General features: G+C 41.3%; 1 protein-coding gene across 7 annotated transcripts in view; it reads left to right on the forward strand.

The window, feature by feature from the left end:
* Positions 1-16633, forward strand: part of RUFY2 (RUN and FYVE domain containing 2) — a 58566-nt gene that overhangs the window by 36418 nt on the left and 5515 nt on the right. For 2 of the 7 annotated variants that reach the window (XR_013543812.1, XR_012085483.2), the window contains 3 exons: positions 28-206; positions 7888-7982; positions 12733-12781. Coding sequence is in view for 5 of the 7 variants with exons in the window: in XM_078390838.1 (XP_078246964.1) it covers positions 28-299; positions 1923-2224 (574 nt within the window). In the remaining 2 variants the exon portion in view is untranslated. Of the gene's footprint in view, positions 1-27; positions 300-1922; positions 2497-7887; positions 7983-12221; positions 12467-12732; positions 12782-16633 lie in introns of those variants that run through there. The other 5 variants (XM_078390838.1, XM_078390839.1, XM_078390840.1 and 2 more) reach the window with 4 other exon arrangements.

Here is a 16633-nt window from a genome sequence, read left to right on the forward strand (position 1 = left end):
TGACTTTTTAATATTCTACTTTTCTAGGTGTCAGCTGGAAACAGATTTGAAAATAGAAAGAGAATGGCGGCAAACGATGGAAGAAGACCTCAAAAAGGAAAAAGAAATATCCTCTTCCTTGAAGACAGAGACCAAACAAATAGTTACTCTTAAAAAAGTAAATTCTACAGCAAAATGTATGGAGAAGGGGAGAGTAACGTGTGGACGTGAGCATTTCTTGGCAGTTCCTTCAGCTCTTTGGGGTAAAACAGGTGGCAGTTCTAGGGAGGATTTCCCTGGTGGTGGGACCCCATATATACGTACAGTTGTGTTCAAAATTATTCAGCCCCCAATGCTGTAAAGGGGTTTAGGGACTATAGTGTACATTTGGAATTGTATTCAGAATGAAATCCTACAAGGATGTTTTAAAGAACCAAATGCAACTAAAATAACATCAATTGTTTATGTAATACAGTAGTAAATGTTTTTTTGTGGTTTCTTCATTGCCACAATTATTCAACCCCTTAAAGACTACCACTCTGAAGAAGAGAGGTTCATTCAGGTGTTTTCGAACAGGTATTGAAAACACCTGTGGATGTCACCGAGCACCAATCAAGCATAATAAGCACCAATTAGGCAGCTTTAAAAGGACTGTGATACTCAGCTCCTTCTAGACATTTACTGGTGTGGTTACAAACATGGTGAAGTCAAGGGAATGGTCCAGGAAGACAAGAGAAGAGGTGATTTGTCTTCACAGGAAGGGCAATGGCTATAAGAAGATTGCAAAGAAGTTAAACATACCAAGAGACACCATAGGAAGCATCATTCGCAAATTCAAGGCAAAGGGCACTGTTGAAATGCTACCTGGTTGTGGAAGAAAAAAGATGCTGACTTTGACTGCTGTGCGCTACCTGAAGCGTAGAGTGGTGAAAAGTCCCCGTGTGACTGCTGAGGAACTGAAAAAAGATTTGTCAGATGTGGGTATAGAGGTTTCAGCTCAGACAATAAGGCGCACACTGCGTAATGAAGGTCTCCATGCCAGAACCCCCAGGCGCACCCCCTTGCTGTCTCCCAAGAATAAGAAGAGTCGACTGCAGTATGCCAAAAGTCATGTGGGCAAACCACAAAAGTTGTGGGATAGTGTTCTGTGGACTGATGAAACAAAATTAGAACTGTTTGGGCCCATGGATCAACGCTATGTTTGGAGGAGGAAGAACAAGGCATATGACGAAAAGAACACCTTGCCTACTGTGAAGCATGGCGGAGGGTCAATAATGCTTTGGGGCTGTTTTGCTTCTGCAGGTACAGGGAAGCTTCAGCGTGTACAAGGTACCATGAATTCTCTTCAGTACCAGGAGATATTGGATGAAAATGTGATGCAGTCCGTCACACACCTGAGGCTTGGGAGACATTGGACCTTTCAACAGGACAATGATCCCAAGCATACCTCCAAGTCCACTAGAGCATGGTTGCAGAGGAAAGGCTGGAACATTTTGGAGTGGCCATCGCAGTCACCAGACTTAAATCCGATTGAGAACCTCTGGTGGGACTTAAAGAAAGCAGTTGCAGTGCGCAAGCCTAAGAATTTGACTGAACTGGAGGCTTTTGCCCATGAAGAATGGGCGAAGATACCCGTAGATCACTGCAAGACACTTGTGTCAAGCTATGCTTCACGTTTAAAAGCTGTTATAACTGTAAAAGGATGTTGTACCAAGTACTAAGATTGAATGTCACTTGGGGGTTGAATAAAAACTAATAATGATGTGAGCACAGAAAAGACATTTGTGGTTATTTCATTATAAACTTAAGGTTATATTTCTCTGACCTACAAGTGCCTCTTTCATGTAAATGTAAGCAAGATGACTGAATGATCAAAATCAATGTCAAAATGGCCAAAACATTCAATTTCAGTGGGGGCTGAATAATTTTGAACACAACTGTAGATTGCTCTGTCACTGCATTCTGCGTGTTTTCTAGTGAATTCCAGAATGTGTGTATTTGCGTGCTAGATGCAGCAGTCCCTTTACATCTTTTGGAAAAGATGTCATCACTCAAGGATTGTTTGAACTGGAATTTCATATTTGAAATATACATTTTGCTATTTCCAGTTAAAGCATCTGACCGTATAACATCACCACCACTAAGAAAATATAAAAACACCTCAATACTCAGACATGGCACCAGTCTTGTTGGTTTATTTGGTGACACTTCCTCTGGCTCTAAAGTCATCTTAAACTGTGTTTGACTATTTTAATTGTTTTTGTTAAATTATAAAATGTTTTATTGTGGCACCTCACTGTGATAGTTATCAGTGATTGTTTTCTTCCTATTCACTGAGGGAATATTTTCCGAGGTTAAAGCAGGAGAGGAGGGTGGAAGGTGGCTACTCTGAAGGGGCTCTACTCCAGAGGCAGCAGCAAAGGTCAGCATTTTAAACAGAAAAAGAGGAAACTATCACGATTCACTGCCACAGTAACACCTCTAAACTATGAAAATTTTCTCCACCCTTGATGTTGATGAAATAATATTCCCAAAGTTGTTACTTGTGCATCTGTGAACAGAGTGATGGTTGTGAAGGTGTCCAGTTGAGCCACTCCTGTTATTTTTAGTTTAAGCTGTATGAGCTGCCCTAGAAATGTTTCATATTGAAATGTGTAGTAAATCTCTCTCCCTCCTGCCGTGTGTGTGTATAGCTGTAGGTAGGAGAGTGTGTGTGTGTGTGTGTGTTTGTGGGTGTGGGTGTGGGTGTGGGTGTGGGTGTCGGTGTCGGTGTCGGTGTGTGGGTGTGTGGGTGTGTGGGTGGGTGGGGTGTTCTGTAATTCTGCTCCTAGGAAATATAAGTTCTGTGTTTTCTCTTATCCATTTCTCTTATTCATGATGGTCAGAATCTGAACCTTTACATTTCTCCCTGTAGTCAGAAGCCAAAGCTGTTCCTGCATTATGACTTTGCCCATCTGGTCATGGAGCAGGAGGAAAAAAATCATTGTATATGATTATACTGCAGTGTAGGGATAAATAATATGAATTAACCTAACAGGAAGTGGCAGTTAACCTTACTGTTCTCAGACTGTTCTACAACTGTTCACTGCAAACCATTACAATAGGATAAACTGTTTAAATCTTGTAGGACTTTGCATCTGAAATTCATTTAATCAAGTTTATAATCCACTATATATGGAGAAAAGGGACGTGGTGGCACAGAGCCGCCCCCCACCCCCACCCCCACAGCAAAGGGCCACTTTCAGAAACCTCTGGGGGCTTGTTCAGCAGTGGAGAAGCACTCAGGAGGCTTCTGAAAGTGGCACTTTCCCATGGGGGCACGGGGGGGGCCTACCACCCACATCCCACCCCCGCGGCAAAGCCCTACTTTCAGAGACTTCCCTGGGTGCATTTCCACTGCCTGTTTACCTGCTGGGAAAGCCCAGAGAAGCCTCTGACACCTTGCGCCGGTCAGCTGTGAGCCGGGGAGGGTGGGTGGGAGCGGACCGTCTTGAGAAGCAGGGCTATAGGAGCAATCATCTTGCGAGGCACCAAAACCCTTGCCGGACCCATTCGTCTAGCGAGTTTTTCATCCGGTGAGGCAATCGTTTTGCGAGGCACCACTGTACATTTGCATATATATGTACATTTAAACAGTCATTACAGAGAGCAATCACCTTCCCCTGTCTTCACGTTGCATTCAGCACACAAACCATTAGTAGCTGAAAGTTTTTTTTCAGTTGTGCATCAGCCACCTCCCCACAATCTTTAAGTAAGCCGTTCCTCTTTTTCCCTTCAAGCACAACATAGAAGTCTATTAATTTGAATCAAATGATGATCCAGTCAAATGTAGTGAATCTTCAGAAATTACCTGCTGGGAAAGCCTGGTAAATAGGTTGTCTGACATTCACCAGTGACTATTACTCATTACATTTTAGTATCAGTTAATGTTTCTCTTGGTTTTCATAGAAATATATGACTGCTGTTGTAACTTTTCATACATAGATGTCATCATATGCCACATTGCTGACATTAAGGTGATGATCCAAATAAACTTATGTCTGTGCTCCTGGGGCTTTCTGCTCAGTTGAAACATTCTCTTTCTGGGAAGAAGGAAACCCTCTCTGAATAGATTAATTTCTGTGGCAGAGAATGGGCAGGGATCATAAGATTAGCACTGTACAGTGTAATCCTTTGGCTGTTCCTTCCAGTTTTTTTTCCTTTCCAATAGAAGATGTTTTTGCCCTTTGCTTTTCTGCTTTGGTACCTCCTTAATGTTACCTTGCTTGATCCTAGCAGAGCAAGTTAGTCAGTCAAATGTTAAGCCTAAAAGAAGATTTGCAGTCAGTCCGAAGACATGGGAATCCATTATCGGGGAGTAGATGAGTAGGGTCTGGAGCTGGTGTAATATGGTTCCTGGAACTCTGCCTCACACTGAGGTCTAAAGAGGCCTGAGTGCCAAGAGCTGCATCATGAGCTGAGCTGCGTGTTATCAGAGGCAGCCTGGAGAAAGTGCTGTCTGTAAAAAGGGGACTTGCTTAGAAGCCATCTTTTACTGAAAAGGAACCTTTCATTGTGAGCAAGCACTTCTTCGCCTTATGTGATACTTGCAGTTTGCTTCCTTCCATAGCTGACACTACAAGGCCCTTCTATTCAGCCTAGTAACAATTCAGAGAAGTTTCTGGAAGATGATACTGCCTGTGGTGGTACCTGTCAACCACCGGGGAATATGCCTGTATATCTTCATGACCGGGGGAAATACTCTCATTACCCTGTTGTGCCTGGAGTAACTTCATTTTATGGCCAGCTTCATGAAGAGTCACATCTGTCCTTCTGCACTAACCTCCATCTTTGAGCAAGCATAGACATTAACGGGTTTGTCCTCCTTTTTGGAAAGAGTTAAAAAAATAGCTTCAATATAATTTTTAATTTTTTTATTTCTATAACATACATACAAAACAAACAAAAACATATGAAACAATCAAAAGACATATAAAACAAACAAAACACATCGGTGAGGAGGTATTTCACATTATATAATTCTGGCTATAGCAGACCTTATGCCCTGGTCCCATACTAAACCATACTATATCCATATGTATCTATACATATTATATTCCATATTCCTATTTTAGATATTTAGTTCAATATCTAACATCCTAAATTTATAGTAATTTTTATAGATTCTTCTGCATTTTCATCTATCCAATTATATTTCAGAGTATCATGCTTTGCAATCTTCAAAATCAACATTCCAAAAAAACAAAAGGATATATATGTCTAACCTTATCTACATGCAGCTGTTATAAATTCATATATGTTTAATATATGGGTGCCTCATAATCAATTTTCTCTAAATATTTTGTTCCTCATAAAGATTTCTGATTTCATAGTTAAATATACTTACCTACCAGTAAGATCCAAACATGGCCAATACAATCAGAAATCAGCGTTTCTAAAGATAAAAAGATACTATATGTCTAATCTTACCTGCATAGTCAATATTAAAACAATTTCATCTAATATTCATCATAAACATTTCTGAGTTCATAATTAAATATGCTTGTCTATCATTAAAATCCAAACATGGCCAGAATTGCTTATAAGTATATTAACCATGTTAATTTATATGTGTCTCTCAAACCAATGATTTCTATTGTTATGTTCAGCAAGTAACTTTCCCCCTTTTTAATTGTTCTTATCAGCTCCAGTATCATAAATCCAAAATTAGCCTCTTGCCTCCTTTTTACCAGTTTTAAAATGCCATCTATAAAATCTCTTTAAACCATTTTCTCTCCAGTTTACTAATTTCATCCCAATATGATTAATTTCTTTCTTCAGAGCCATGCATATATGTCAAATCTATGATCAGAAATTTCTGCCCCATCCAGCTTCACCCTGACATATTCCTCCTCCTTTACATTCTTTCCCATTAAGGTAATCTTAATGTACTTTCCCCACTCATCCACCTGCCCCTCCCTTTCATACAAATTTATTGTTTTTACTATCCTTTTTCAGTGTTTCATCCTGCTTTCTAAGGAAAACAGTCTCTCTCTCTCTCTGATGATACCAGTTCTTCAGTGGTTTCTTCGATCGGTTTGTCTTCGGTCTCCCTGTTTTTTCCCTTGGCATACAATCCAAAAAGTATCTCCTTAATTTCTGCCTTAACTTCTGAGAACTGGGCTTTAATTTGATTAATAATGTTCAATTGAAGTTCCTGAATACAGTTCTTGAAGTAATCTTCCATTGTAGGTTTAATGACGAATCTCACTCTCTATCTCCTAAATGTGGCTTTCTTTCCCAGTCCAGAGCCGAAAAGTCAGACAAGCTAATTTCTCAGTTCACCCCCGAATTCAGACTCCTATAAAGACCACTCCAGTCGTAAATCCAGCTGTAATGATGTTTTATTTACTGTATAATCTACCTTTGCAGCTCAATGCAGAGTCACTTAGGTTAAATTGTTTGGAGTTATTCGGAGTTCTCAAGCCTCTAATTTATAAAAAGCTGATTTTTCCACTCGTCGGAGGACAGGGGTTTAGAGGGAAGTTTCTCCATTAAAGTCTCAAGCTAGTTTCATTTTCCATTCCTCTCAAATGTCTCAGTAAAAATTTTCCAATATTTCAGGGTTACCAAAGTTCTGTGCCGCTTTGCGATTAGTCTTTCTCCTTGATATCAGCCTCCAAAAAGTCTGATCTATTACTTGCTGAAGCTAAATAGCAGTTCATTTAGTCTCTGTTCATGCAGTCAGATTGTAAATCTTCATACCTCCCCTCTCTCCGGGCAGTTACCATCATGGCGACCTTCTCAAGTCAGTTGCTTGATAGGAAGGAAAACTCTTCCAAAGGCAGATTGCCGTCTGAACTTCAGTGGTTTCCAAGCCCTACTTGCTGCAAGTCCACTCTCCTGTGGAAAACTTGCCCCCCTTCTCCTGGGGGTTCACTGACTTGAAGTAAAACCCAGGGGTTCACAGAGTCCTAGGAATTCCCCTGTTCTCACTGTCTGTTGCTCCGCCCCTCCCCCAAGATAATAATAATTTTTAAAAAGATAATTTTAAAAAAAGGAACCTAAATCCCTAGGAACACCTCGTATGGCTGATGATTTTTTTACTGCATATTCTGTGGGGTGTGATTATATTCGCACTTGCTGTAGTGGTTCCTTTTCCCATATCAGTGGAACATTGCCCTCAGAAAGTATCTTCTAGTCATAAACTTCTACAAAAACAGAGATCACTGATCACATGATCTTTGCATTTCATTGGTGGCAGAAGGAGTCAAACCATACATGGATGTATCAGCCTAGATCAGAACGGACTTTCACAGAAGGCAACTGGTATCCCATTCTTAAATGTTTTTTTCTCCCCAAATCCAAGTATCCCCTCAGTTTTGTTGGCATACACATAACACCTAATTCTAATTCTGCTCTCTGTATTAATCAGCCTGCAAAGGTTACATTCCATTATCTCTTCTTCTTAGAATCTTATAAACAATTTAGTCTTATATTTGTCTTGCTGATTCTGTGGTATAGCTGGGGACAAGATTTGAAAAGACTTGTTAATATTTCTTGTCTCAGTTGATTACAAGTCAGTATAAATGGATCTCTAAAGAAGTCTGTTTACTAATAGGAATAAGGACTCTGTGTGTAATTAAAAAGCATCATGCAGGGTTTAGCTATACAGGAATGTGTGGTTTACTAGTTGACATGCAAATAGTGCCTTTCCCCACTAGGACTGCTTCCTTGTACTTTACCCACACCCTCTTGATTCTGCTGAAAACTGGTCCCTTTTGCTTCACTCTGTTGTACTTTTCCTGGGTACTTGTCTGGCCTTGTCAGTCTTCTTTTTAACTTAATTGTACCTTAAGAAATGCATGATGTAAACCTCCTAGTGGTTATTATATGTAATTCTAATATTTGGTGTGTTTCTTTTAAAAGGAATTCTTAAATATACAGGAAAAAACCAAGCAGTTGAAAAATCTGTGTCATGACCAAGAAGAAGCTCTCCAGGAGCTGGCTGGCAAACTCAGCGAGTAAGTTCTTGTCATCATCATCATCTTCTTTTTTCTTTTATTATTCATACATACCAACATAAAAAGCAAAAAACTAAAACCTGACAATAATAACAACATAATGTCAAAACTAAACATCCATACCACACCTATAGATCAGAGATTCTGCCATCATCTGGTCATCTGAATATCATCAAAGGATTCTAGTGAGCACTGATTCACCATAAACTGTTTCTTCCCCTAAATTCCTGTCTCTTCCTGTGGCCAGTTATATATATATATATATATATATATTATAAAGCTTTCCTTTACAAAGTGTCTCAGTTGTTCCCATAATGCCTCTGAAAGCATATCTAGTTCTGCAATATCCAGCAGCTTCTTTAATAGCTCATCCATTGTTGGTGTTTCTCCATTATTCCATTTTTTGGCCCAGAGTAACCTAGCTACATTAAATATATACAGTAGACTATATTTTATTTTCTTATCAATAATTTCTCGCATTATATTCGAGAATAACATTTCAGGTTTAAAACTTGATTTTTGCTGACATTTTCCAAAACTGTAACCAAAGTTTGTTTGCTTTTTTGCATGACCGCCGTACAAAATAAGTCCCTGGATTTTTTTTTTTTTTTTGCATTTCCATCAAACATTACTGATCCCTTCTGACATTTTTGCCACTCTTACCGGAGTAAAATACCATCTATGAAACATTTTAAGGATGTTTTCTCTACGTTTAACTGGTTTAATCATTTTATAGTTATCTTTCCACATTTTTGTCCATTCATCAATATCAATATTATATCCAAAGTTTTGTGCCCATTTTACCATCACCTCCTTCACCCTCTCATCCTCTGGATCAGTGATGGTAACCTTTTTGAGCTCGAGTGCCCAAACTGCAACACAAAATCAACTTATTTATTTTAAAGTGCCAATACTGCAATTAAAACCTGAATGCTGAGGTTTTAGTTTAGAAAAAACAACTGCTCCTGCACTGCAAGGGTTAAATACAGTGGTGCCTCGCTTAATGATGTTAATTGGTTAAAAAAAACATCGCTATGGGAAAACATCACTAAGCAAAACACCATTTCCCATAGGAATGCATTGAAAACCGGTTAATCCATTCCAATGGGAACGGATTACCGTCCTTAAGCGAAAATGGCCATAGGAAACATCGCTAAGCGAAACAATGTATCCCCCATTGGAATGCATTGAAGCCTATTCAATGCATTCCAGTGGTTTTGCGATGTCCGTTTTTGCAATTTTAAGTGTGTCTTAAAAGGTTCAAAAACGGTTTTAAATGCTTGGGATCGTTAGTTCACTTTCTAAAATGTGTGCAAACTTAATTTGGCTTTGTTCTGACTCTTCATTAATTTTTGATGAATTTTTTTCTCCCCCATTGGAAAGCATTGAACTGCAGGTTTGACAGCTGTCAAACTTAGGTTCAGTGCATTTCAGTGGGGGGAAAAATTCACCAAAAATTAACAAAGAGTCAGAACAAAGCCAAATTAATTTTGCACACGTTTTAGAAGGTGCACTAACGATCCCAAACATTTAAAACCGTTTTTGAACCTATTAAGACACTTTAAAAATAGTGAAAATGGAACATCGCTAAGCAAAACAGGGGACCTAAAACTGTCATTGCTAAGCGAGGCAAGGTCCCGAACATCGCTATGCGAATTTTCCCCATAGGGAACATCGTTAAACGGAGCGCAAAATCGCTCCAAAAACCTCATCGCTAAGCGAATACATCGTTAGACGAGGCAATCGCTAAGCGAGGCACCACTGTACTTGTGTTTTCCCCCCTATGAGCAGTATTAACAAAGAAATACTTACCAGTCCTCCAATCCCCCATTGGGCTAGACCAGTAATGGTTGCCATTGCACCCCTCTGTTGGACCACCGCACCATCAGATGGGAGTGCCAAAATCTGGGACCGGAGGATGGATAAGTATTCCTTGATGGTGACTTATGGCTCAGGTGCCCACAGAGATGGCTCTGTATGCCATCTGTGGCACACGTGCCAATAAGTTCATCATCACTGCGCTAGATCATACTCTAATAGATATGTATACATTTTTTGATTATTTTCTCTTTAGTGTAAATCCATAGTTCATCCACCTGAACTTTCCCCTCAGAAAAGCCCATGTTTTTGTCCTTTTGTATCTTGATTCTAGTTTCAGCATTGACCACCAATCTATAGCTAGATTCTTGAGGGACATGATATAACCTTGTAACAATACAGTGGTGTTGCAATAGGAATAATACAGAAGCTGAAGCAATATTGCTGTGTTATGCATGCAGAAGGCAAACCGTGTAAGGTTGAATCAGTAGAAGTGGTGATAGACTCAGAGTTCTAACTGGAATGAATTCTGCATCTTAACGATACACCGTCTTCAGTACCAGAACCATTGAGATTTAGGGCTGAATTTATATGCACTCTTACTTAGAAGTAAATCCCAGTAAACTTAGTGGGACTTATTTTATGTACTTGAGTATGATCCTGTTCCTGTTCATGTAAAGTTTGTGTAACTTGCTGCAGCTGCTTAACAAGATCCTGGGGTACATCCTTGTCACATACTTGGACCCAAGTGTGCAACATAGATGCACTCTGTAACATCATCAGTTAGTCATAATCTGTTATGGTAAGTCATGCAAACTTCACACAAACACTAGTAGGATTCTGGTGATTAGTTATAGAATTGTGTTGTAAAATGATGAAGGAGAAGATGGTGTAACTAATGAACCAGTTAATGCAAAACAAAGTAAGAATCAAGTCCTAAATTTTAAGTTAATTTAAAATTCTGAGTTCCAAATCATTTTTGTAAGTAATATGCAGTGTTGCCTCGACCTACGACCATAATCCGTTCCAGAAGATGGACGTAACTCGAAATGGTCGTAAGTTGAAGCACCATTTCCCATTGAAATGCATTGGAACATAATCAGTCCATTCCAGCATTAAAAAAATACAAAAAAAAAGTCAAAACAATAAAGCACAAAGAAAGCCCCATTGGAAGGCACAGGGGCTTTAAAAAACAAACCAAAAATAAACAAAGGAGCAAGCCCCCTTGCAAGGCATTGAGGTTGCAAAAAATCACCAAAAAACAAGACAACAAGAAAGCACAGAAACATAACCCCCCAGCCCAAAACCACTCAAAATGGTCATCAGTAGGGACATATGTAAGTCAAAGCACCACTGTAATTAATGAAGAAGTCCAAACTCAGAGTGGCTTGGATGACATCCAGTTTCCAATAGGAAAGGAGTGAAGAGAAGAAATCCAGCAAAATAGGCCAAAAAATTAAAAAGAACAGAAGTAATAAAGCAAAGAAGTACAACCATAATACTACTGATCATAAGCATTAGAGGACGTACAAATGGTAAAAGCAAGCCCCAGCTACAAGAGTTTCTGGTTTGACTGTTTTTAACACTTAAAATAATTTATATAGTAGTTCATGCTACCCATTAGGTCTGCCAGGAAAAGAAGTCCTGTTTTACTTCCTGAGTTTTCAGAGGAATTATCAACCTTATTTAAACAAACAAAGACAAAGAAATCTAGGTATCTCAGACACTGTTTTTCATCCAGTTATCTAAGGATGAAAACTTGGCATGGTGTTCTGGTACAGTAGGAACGTCCACCTCACATGACTGCCTCTTGTCTTTTCTCCAAACAATTTTTAAGTTATCCTTTTCCAATTTACTGCAGTTTCACAAGTTATCATACCAGTTCAGTTGTATGTCATTTGCTGATATTTTTCTGAAACAAAGAAACATGGAGGAAGACAGTGTTGAAAATGGGTAACGTGATCCTGTTAAGTACTGTAGTATTTTGAATTGTGGATTCTTGCCCCACCCCCAAATTACCTGAAATAATGGACATTCTGTATGATCGAGAACAAAGATTTAATTACTGTAGAAAACTTCAAGTTAAACTGTATCAGCCTGGGAAGGCTTCCCTGTCTAGTCACATCCTAAACATTCCAAGAACCCCAGTCATTGTTCTCTTCATATGAGAGCTTCTCTGTGTGAGGATGCTCCATGTGATAGAAACTCCAAAAAGCCAAGATTCCTGATCATATTGATCACACTCCATAGACAGAGGAGGATCTCTTTATCTGACTACTCTTTACATGTGGAGTGCGACAACAGACGGCTGGGCTCCTTTCACATATTCATTATTAACACTCACCTAATGGTAATGTAAGAATATTTTAGACCGGTAGTGAAACTCTTCCAAAGGTAAGAAATTTGCTTCTTCTCCAACAGGCTGCTGAAGAACAGGGGAAACTGCTATTCAACTATGAAGGCTCTGTTTCTCATTATAGATGTCCTCATTTCACATAGTGTAACGCCTCATCTACCCTTTGTGAACAATTGTGGGGCTTTTATGAAGATGAATACTTTATAATACAATTCAGGGACATCTCAGCAAGTGTGAACTGGATGTGAACCACAATACGAATTACATGCAGTTTGGTTCTTATTAAAGGTGTAAGATTCCAGAAATGTGTTTGAGGAGTCCAGGTGTAAATATTTTTTCAGCTGATGGAAAATTTATGCTTTTAGTGTCAGAGACTTTCTGGATGCTTTTGCCAATCTCAAAGACAATGGTGTTGGTGCAGAAGATGTGGACGGAAAATTGTTGAATGAGAGTGTGCTTACAGATCCATGCCAGTCCTAGTGACAACTGAGTCCGAAGCCTCTGAAATAATTGGTTCGTTTGCAATTTGATTCTAATTATTTATGTCTGATTTTTCAAATAATGTCTTCTCTTTAGATCAAAACTTAAAATAGAAGATATAAAAGAAGCAAACAAAGCATTGCAGGTTAGTAATATAGTAGGTAGGCAATGGTCATCAGTACAGAGCATTTTACTAGAGATTTTATTTATTTATACCTGTATCACGGATAATTTAAAATCTATTGTGTAGCATAATTTTTAATAATAAACCATGGTCTGCTCTTACATTTGAACCAGATCACAAGCCAGTTTATACATAACAAATGAATAAATAATAATAATAATAATAATAAATAATACTTAGCTGCAGTTTGTTTAGTCATAATGATTGTTTGCTTGAATCTATGGCCAGCCACAATTAGTGGTTTATTCTTTAGGTCAGTGCTCCCCAACCTTTTTTATACCAGGGACCGGTTTTGTTGAAGACCATTCTTCTAATGGGAAGGCAGGGGGGTGCCTCATGAGAAGGCAGGGGGGTTCATTGGGAAAGGCAATGATGCTGGGAAAGGTGGAAGGCAGCAGGCGAAGAGGAAAGCCAAATATGAGATGGACTGACTCCCTTAAGGAAGTCATAGGATTGAGTTTATAAGAGGTGAGCAGGGCTGCTGAGGGCAGTGCATTCTGGGCATTCACAGGGTCACCCTAAGTTTCTGGAGGGGGCCACTTGAGGGCACCCAACAGCAGCAGCTTCAGCAACCAGAACCACTACCCCCACACACTTCACCGGGGGTGTGAGAAGCAGTAGCACAAGTGGGATTTTGCACTCCGCAGAACCCCCGCCCCAGAATGCCTCCTGCTCCTTGGCCGGTCTTCGGTTTTCTCCTGGTGGGAGGAGGCTGGGCCTTGGGACCAAGCGCGGGGGGAAGAGTTTTCAACGGGGCGCTTCCTGCCTGCTGACAGGCGTGGTGGGGCCCACTTGGAGGACATCTTGTGGGGCGGATGAGCAGCCTTTGTATGGCTGTCGTTGCACTGGGCGCTGCTTCACAGGAGAGCCCCGATGGGCATTGAAGGAAGGCTAGCTGGTCCCAACTGAACCTGAGGGGTGGTGGTCTCGTGCCTCTTTTCCTCCTTCCTCCCTCTCTCCCCCTTTGCATACCCTTCTGCCACCAGCTGCTTCGCTGTCCCAGCGGAGAGAGAGATGGATGGATGGAGGAAAATACTGGGTCTCCTGCTGCTGCTGGGCTTCAGCACAGGCCTCCTCGCCTACTATTGGGCATGCGTCCCCAAGGTCAGCACCGCGGTGGTGGCAGCCCCGAAGCCTCTTGGGCAAGAGCGATGGGACGGGGCGAGGGCAGGGGTCTGGAGCAACCTTCCAGCAAAACAGGGAGTGACTGGCTTGCCGCCCCTGCCAGGGCTCATCCTCTGGGTGCATGCAGAGTGCCGCGGGTTAACCCCCAAGGGGAGGGAGCAGGATGCGGGCGGGGTGAGCTGGATGGCAGCGGCCCTTCTTTTCTCCAAACCCTGAAGCTCCCCAGCTATAGGGCGACACGCGTTGCTGGGAGGGCCTGCAGGAGGGAAGGCAGCTCCCCCAGGTGCTCCTCAGGTGGGTTTGTTCCGTTGTCAAAGGCACTTTATGACCCTCCATGTGCACCAAACAAGGTTTAGTAAACAGCCCAGATAACACTGTTGAAGTAGCTGGCTTTTGGTCTGGTTTATGTTTCTTTGAACTTTACATTTCATATACTGTCATGATTTTAAATTGTGCAACGCCCTGAGATGAATAAAGAGAAAAGCAGCAGACAGGAAGCCAAGCGCTGGGCTTCAGGCCCTCTGTGCGTGCCCAAAGACTTCACCCCCTCAGCTCCCAAGTGCCCTGCTTGCCGGCTGCTCCTGCAAATCATTTTGGGCGCTTGCCGGGAGTTTGCTCCCGAGCTGCAATCAAGGAGCAAAACCGCCGCACTGGTGTGGGTCTCTCCATCTGTCCATCCTTCGCACCTGGCTGTCTGTCTGTCCGTCTTTCACTCCAATCGCAACTAAGGGTTGGCTTCCCCAGGCGCACATACCCTTCTGCCGCCCCCTTGGCAGCGGAGATGGCCCCTACCCGCCCGCCTCTTCTCTGGGGCTGCTAGGTGCTCTCAGGCTGCGGAGTGCCAGACCAGAGGGGGAAAGTCCCGCTTTCCCTCCCTCCCCCTTGGCAGGTTCGGTTCGCTGCCTCTGAAGCGCCAGCTTCGATGGACGCTGGAGTGCTGCAGGCGAGGGGCTGGGGGTATGTGCGTGTTGCCGGGTTGGCTGTGGGAGTGCCTGTCCCACTGCTGCCACTGTTGGCGGGATCTAGAGATGCACCAGGCCCACCAGCGACCGTCTTCCCTGCAGGGACAGTGCCAGGCTTGGAGCTCAGGGCCCGCCAAGTCTCACACCGCTTCTTGCTCCCTGCGCTCCTTGGGAGCTTGAAAGGAGGAGCTGCCACATGGATCCCTCGGGCGCATCCATGAAGGGGTGCGGGAGCGCTCATGCCGGCGCTGGCACAGGCACATATGCACAAAGCAGCTGTGGGGAGGGGACTGTGGGGGGCGGGAGGTCTGTCTTTGTGGCCGGTCCGGCTCAGGCTTTAGGTAACTAATTTCAATTTAAAATCATGGTTTGAAGTTGGCTTGTGAATTCTGGCATCATTTAATTGTGATTTATCTCATCTGAACATAGAACCATGGCTTATTTCTGTTTTGATTCTGTCTTTCAATCAAGGCTCTCGCCAATCATCAAAGGCACTGGACATTAGTATTTCTTGGACTTCAGCCCACATAATTCACTAGGAATTATCCCAGCTAGAATTCTGTGGACATTGGCCAAGAAATCAATCATCATCATCATTCTTTATTACAGTTGCAGACCAGCAAGATTATAAAAAGACAGAATATACAGACAAACAAGCTGTGATTACTTTGCAAAACTGATTCTGGCTTGCACAAGAAAAAATTATTGTTAAAACAGAACTTGGTTTAGCATTAAATGCAGCCACTTGTGTGTCAAGTTCTAGTCCATTACTCGTTTTCATCACAAAATTGAAATTGGAATTCTGTCGTCATTCCACATATTAAAAAATATACAAGTAGAATCCTTTTTTCTTCTCTATGTTAGCATTAATTAAGATAAAACATATGCCTTGAGTAAAATTATAGCAAACTTCACCTGCCCAGGAATTCATTATTTTTATCATTCTGCTTTACATCAGACAGTGCCGTAACATATTTGTAATTTTATCTTCCATATTTTAGAATATGCCAGAATATGAAATTAACATGTGATACTAAAGTAAGAAAAGGTGTGATAGATAAAATAATGTTTAAGAGATATATGGGGAAAATTTATTGATTTTTGTATTAAAAGGAAAGGGTTGTGCATTTCTGCAGGAATCAGTGTATGTGTGAAAGGGGATTGAGGCTCCATAAAAGGAAGGAAAATAGAGTATCTCCAATAATCCCGGCAGGAGTACATTGAGTCATATATGTTATTTTTCTGTAAATTTGTAGATTTCTGTAGATATATATATGATAGTTGTCAAATAAATTTTTTTAGAAAAAGAAAAGAAAAAGAATTTCTCTTATTAGGCTAACATATCCAGTACAGTGGTGCCTCGCTAGACGATGATAATCCATTCCACTGAAATCGCTGTTTAGCGAAATCATTGTCTAGCGAAAAGCATTTCCCTGTTGGAATGCATTGAACCCTGTTTAATGCGTTTCGATGGGGAAGAATCGTCGTTGTCTAATGAAGATCGGCCATAGGAAAGCCGCTTTGCGAACCGCCGATCAGCTGTTTAAATCGCTGTCTTGAGAAGCTTAAGTCCCGAAAACACCCATTTTGCAAGCGCGGAGGGAGCTGTCAAAATCGTTGTCTAGCGACAGTTGGTTTGCGAAGCAGGGACCAAACATTGTCCAGCGAAATTCCCCCACAGGAATCACTGTTTTGCGAATCGCTATAGCGATTGCAAAATGTCAAT

This window comes from Pogona vitticeps, chromosome 3 (assembly GCF_051106095.1).
Source record: "Pogona vitticeps strain Pit_001003342236 chromosome 3, PviZW2.1, whole genome shotgun sequence".
NCBI classification, from domain to species: Eukaryota; Metazoa; Chordata; class Lepidosauria; order Squamata; family Agamidae; genus Pogona; species Pogona vitticeps.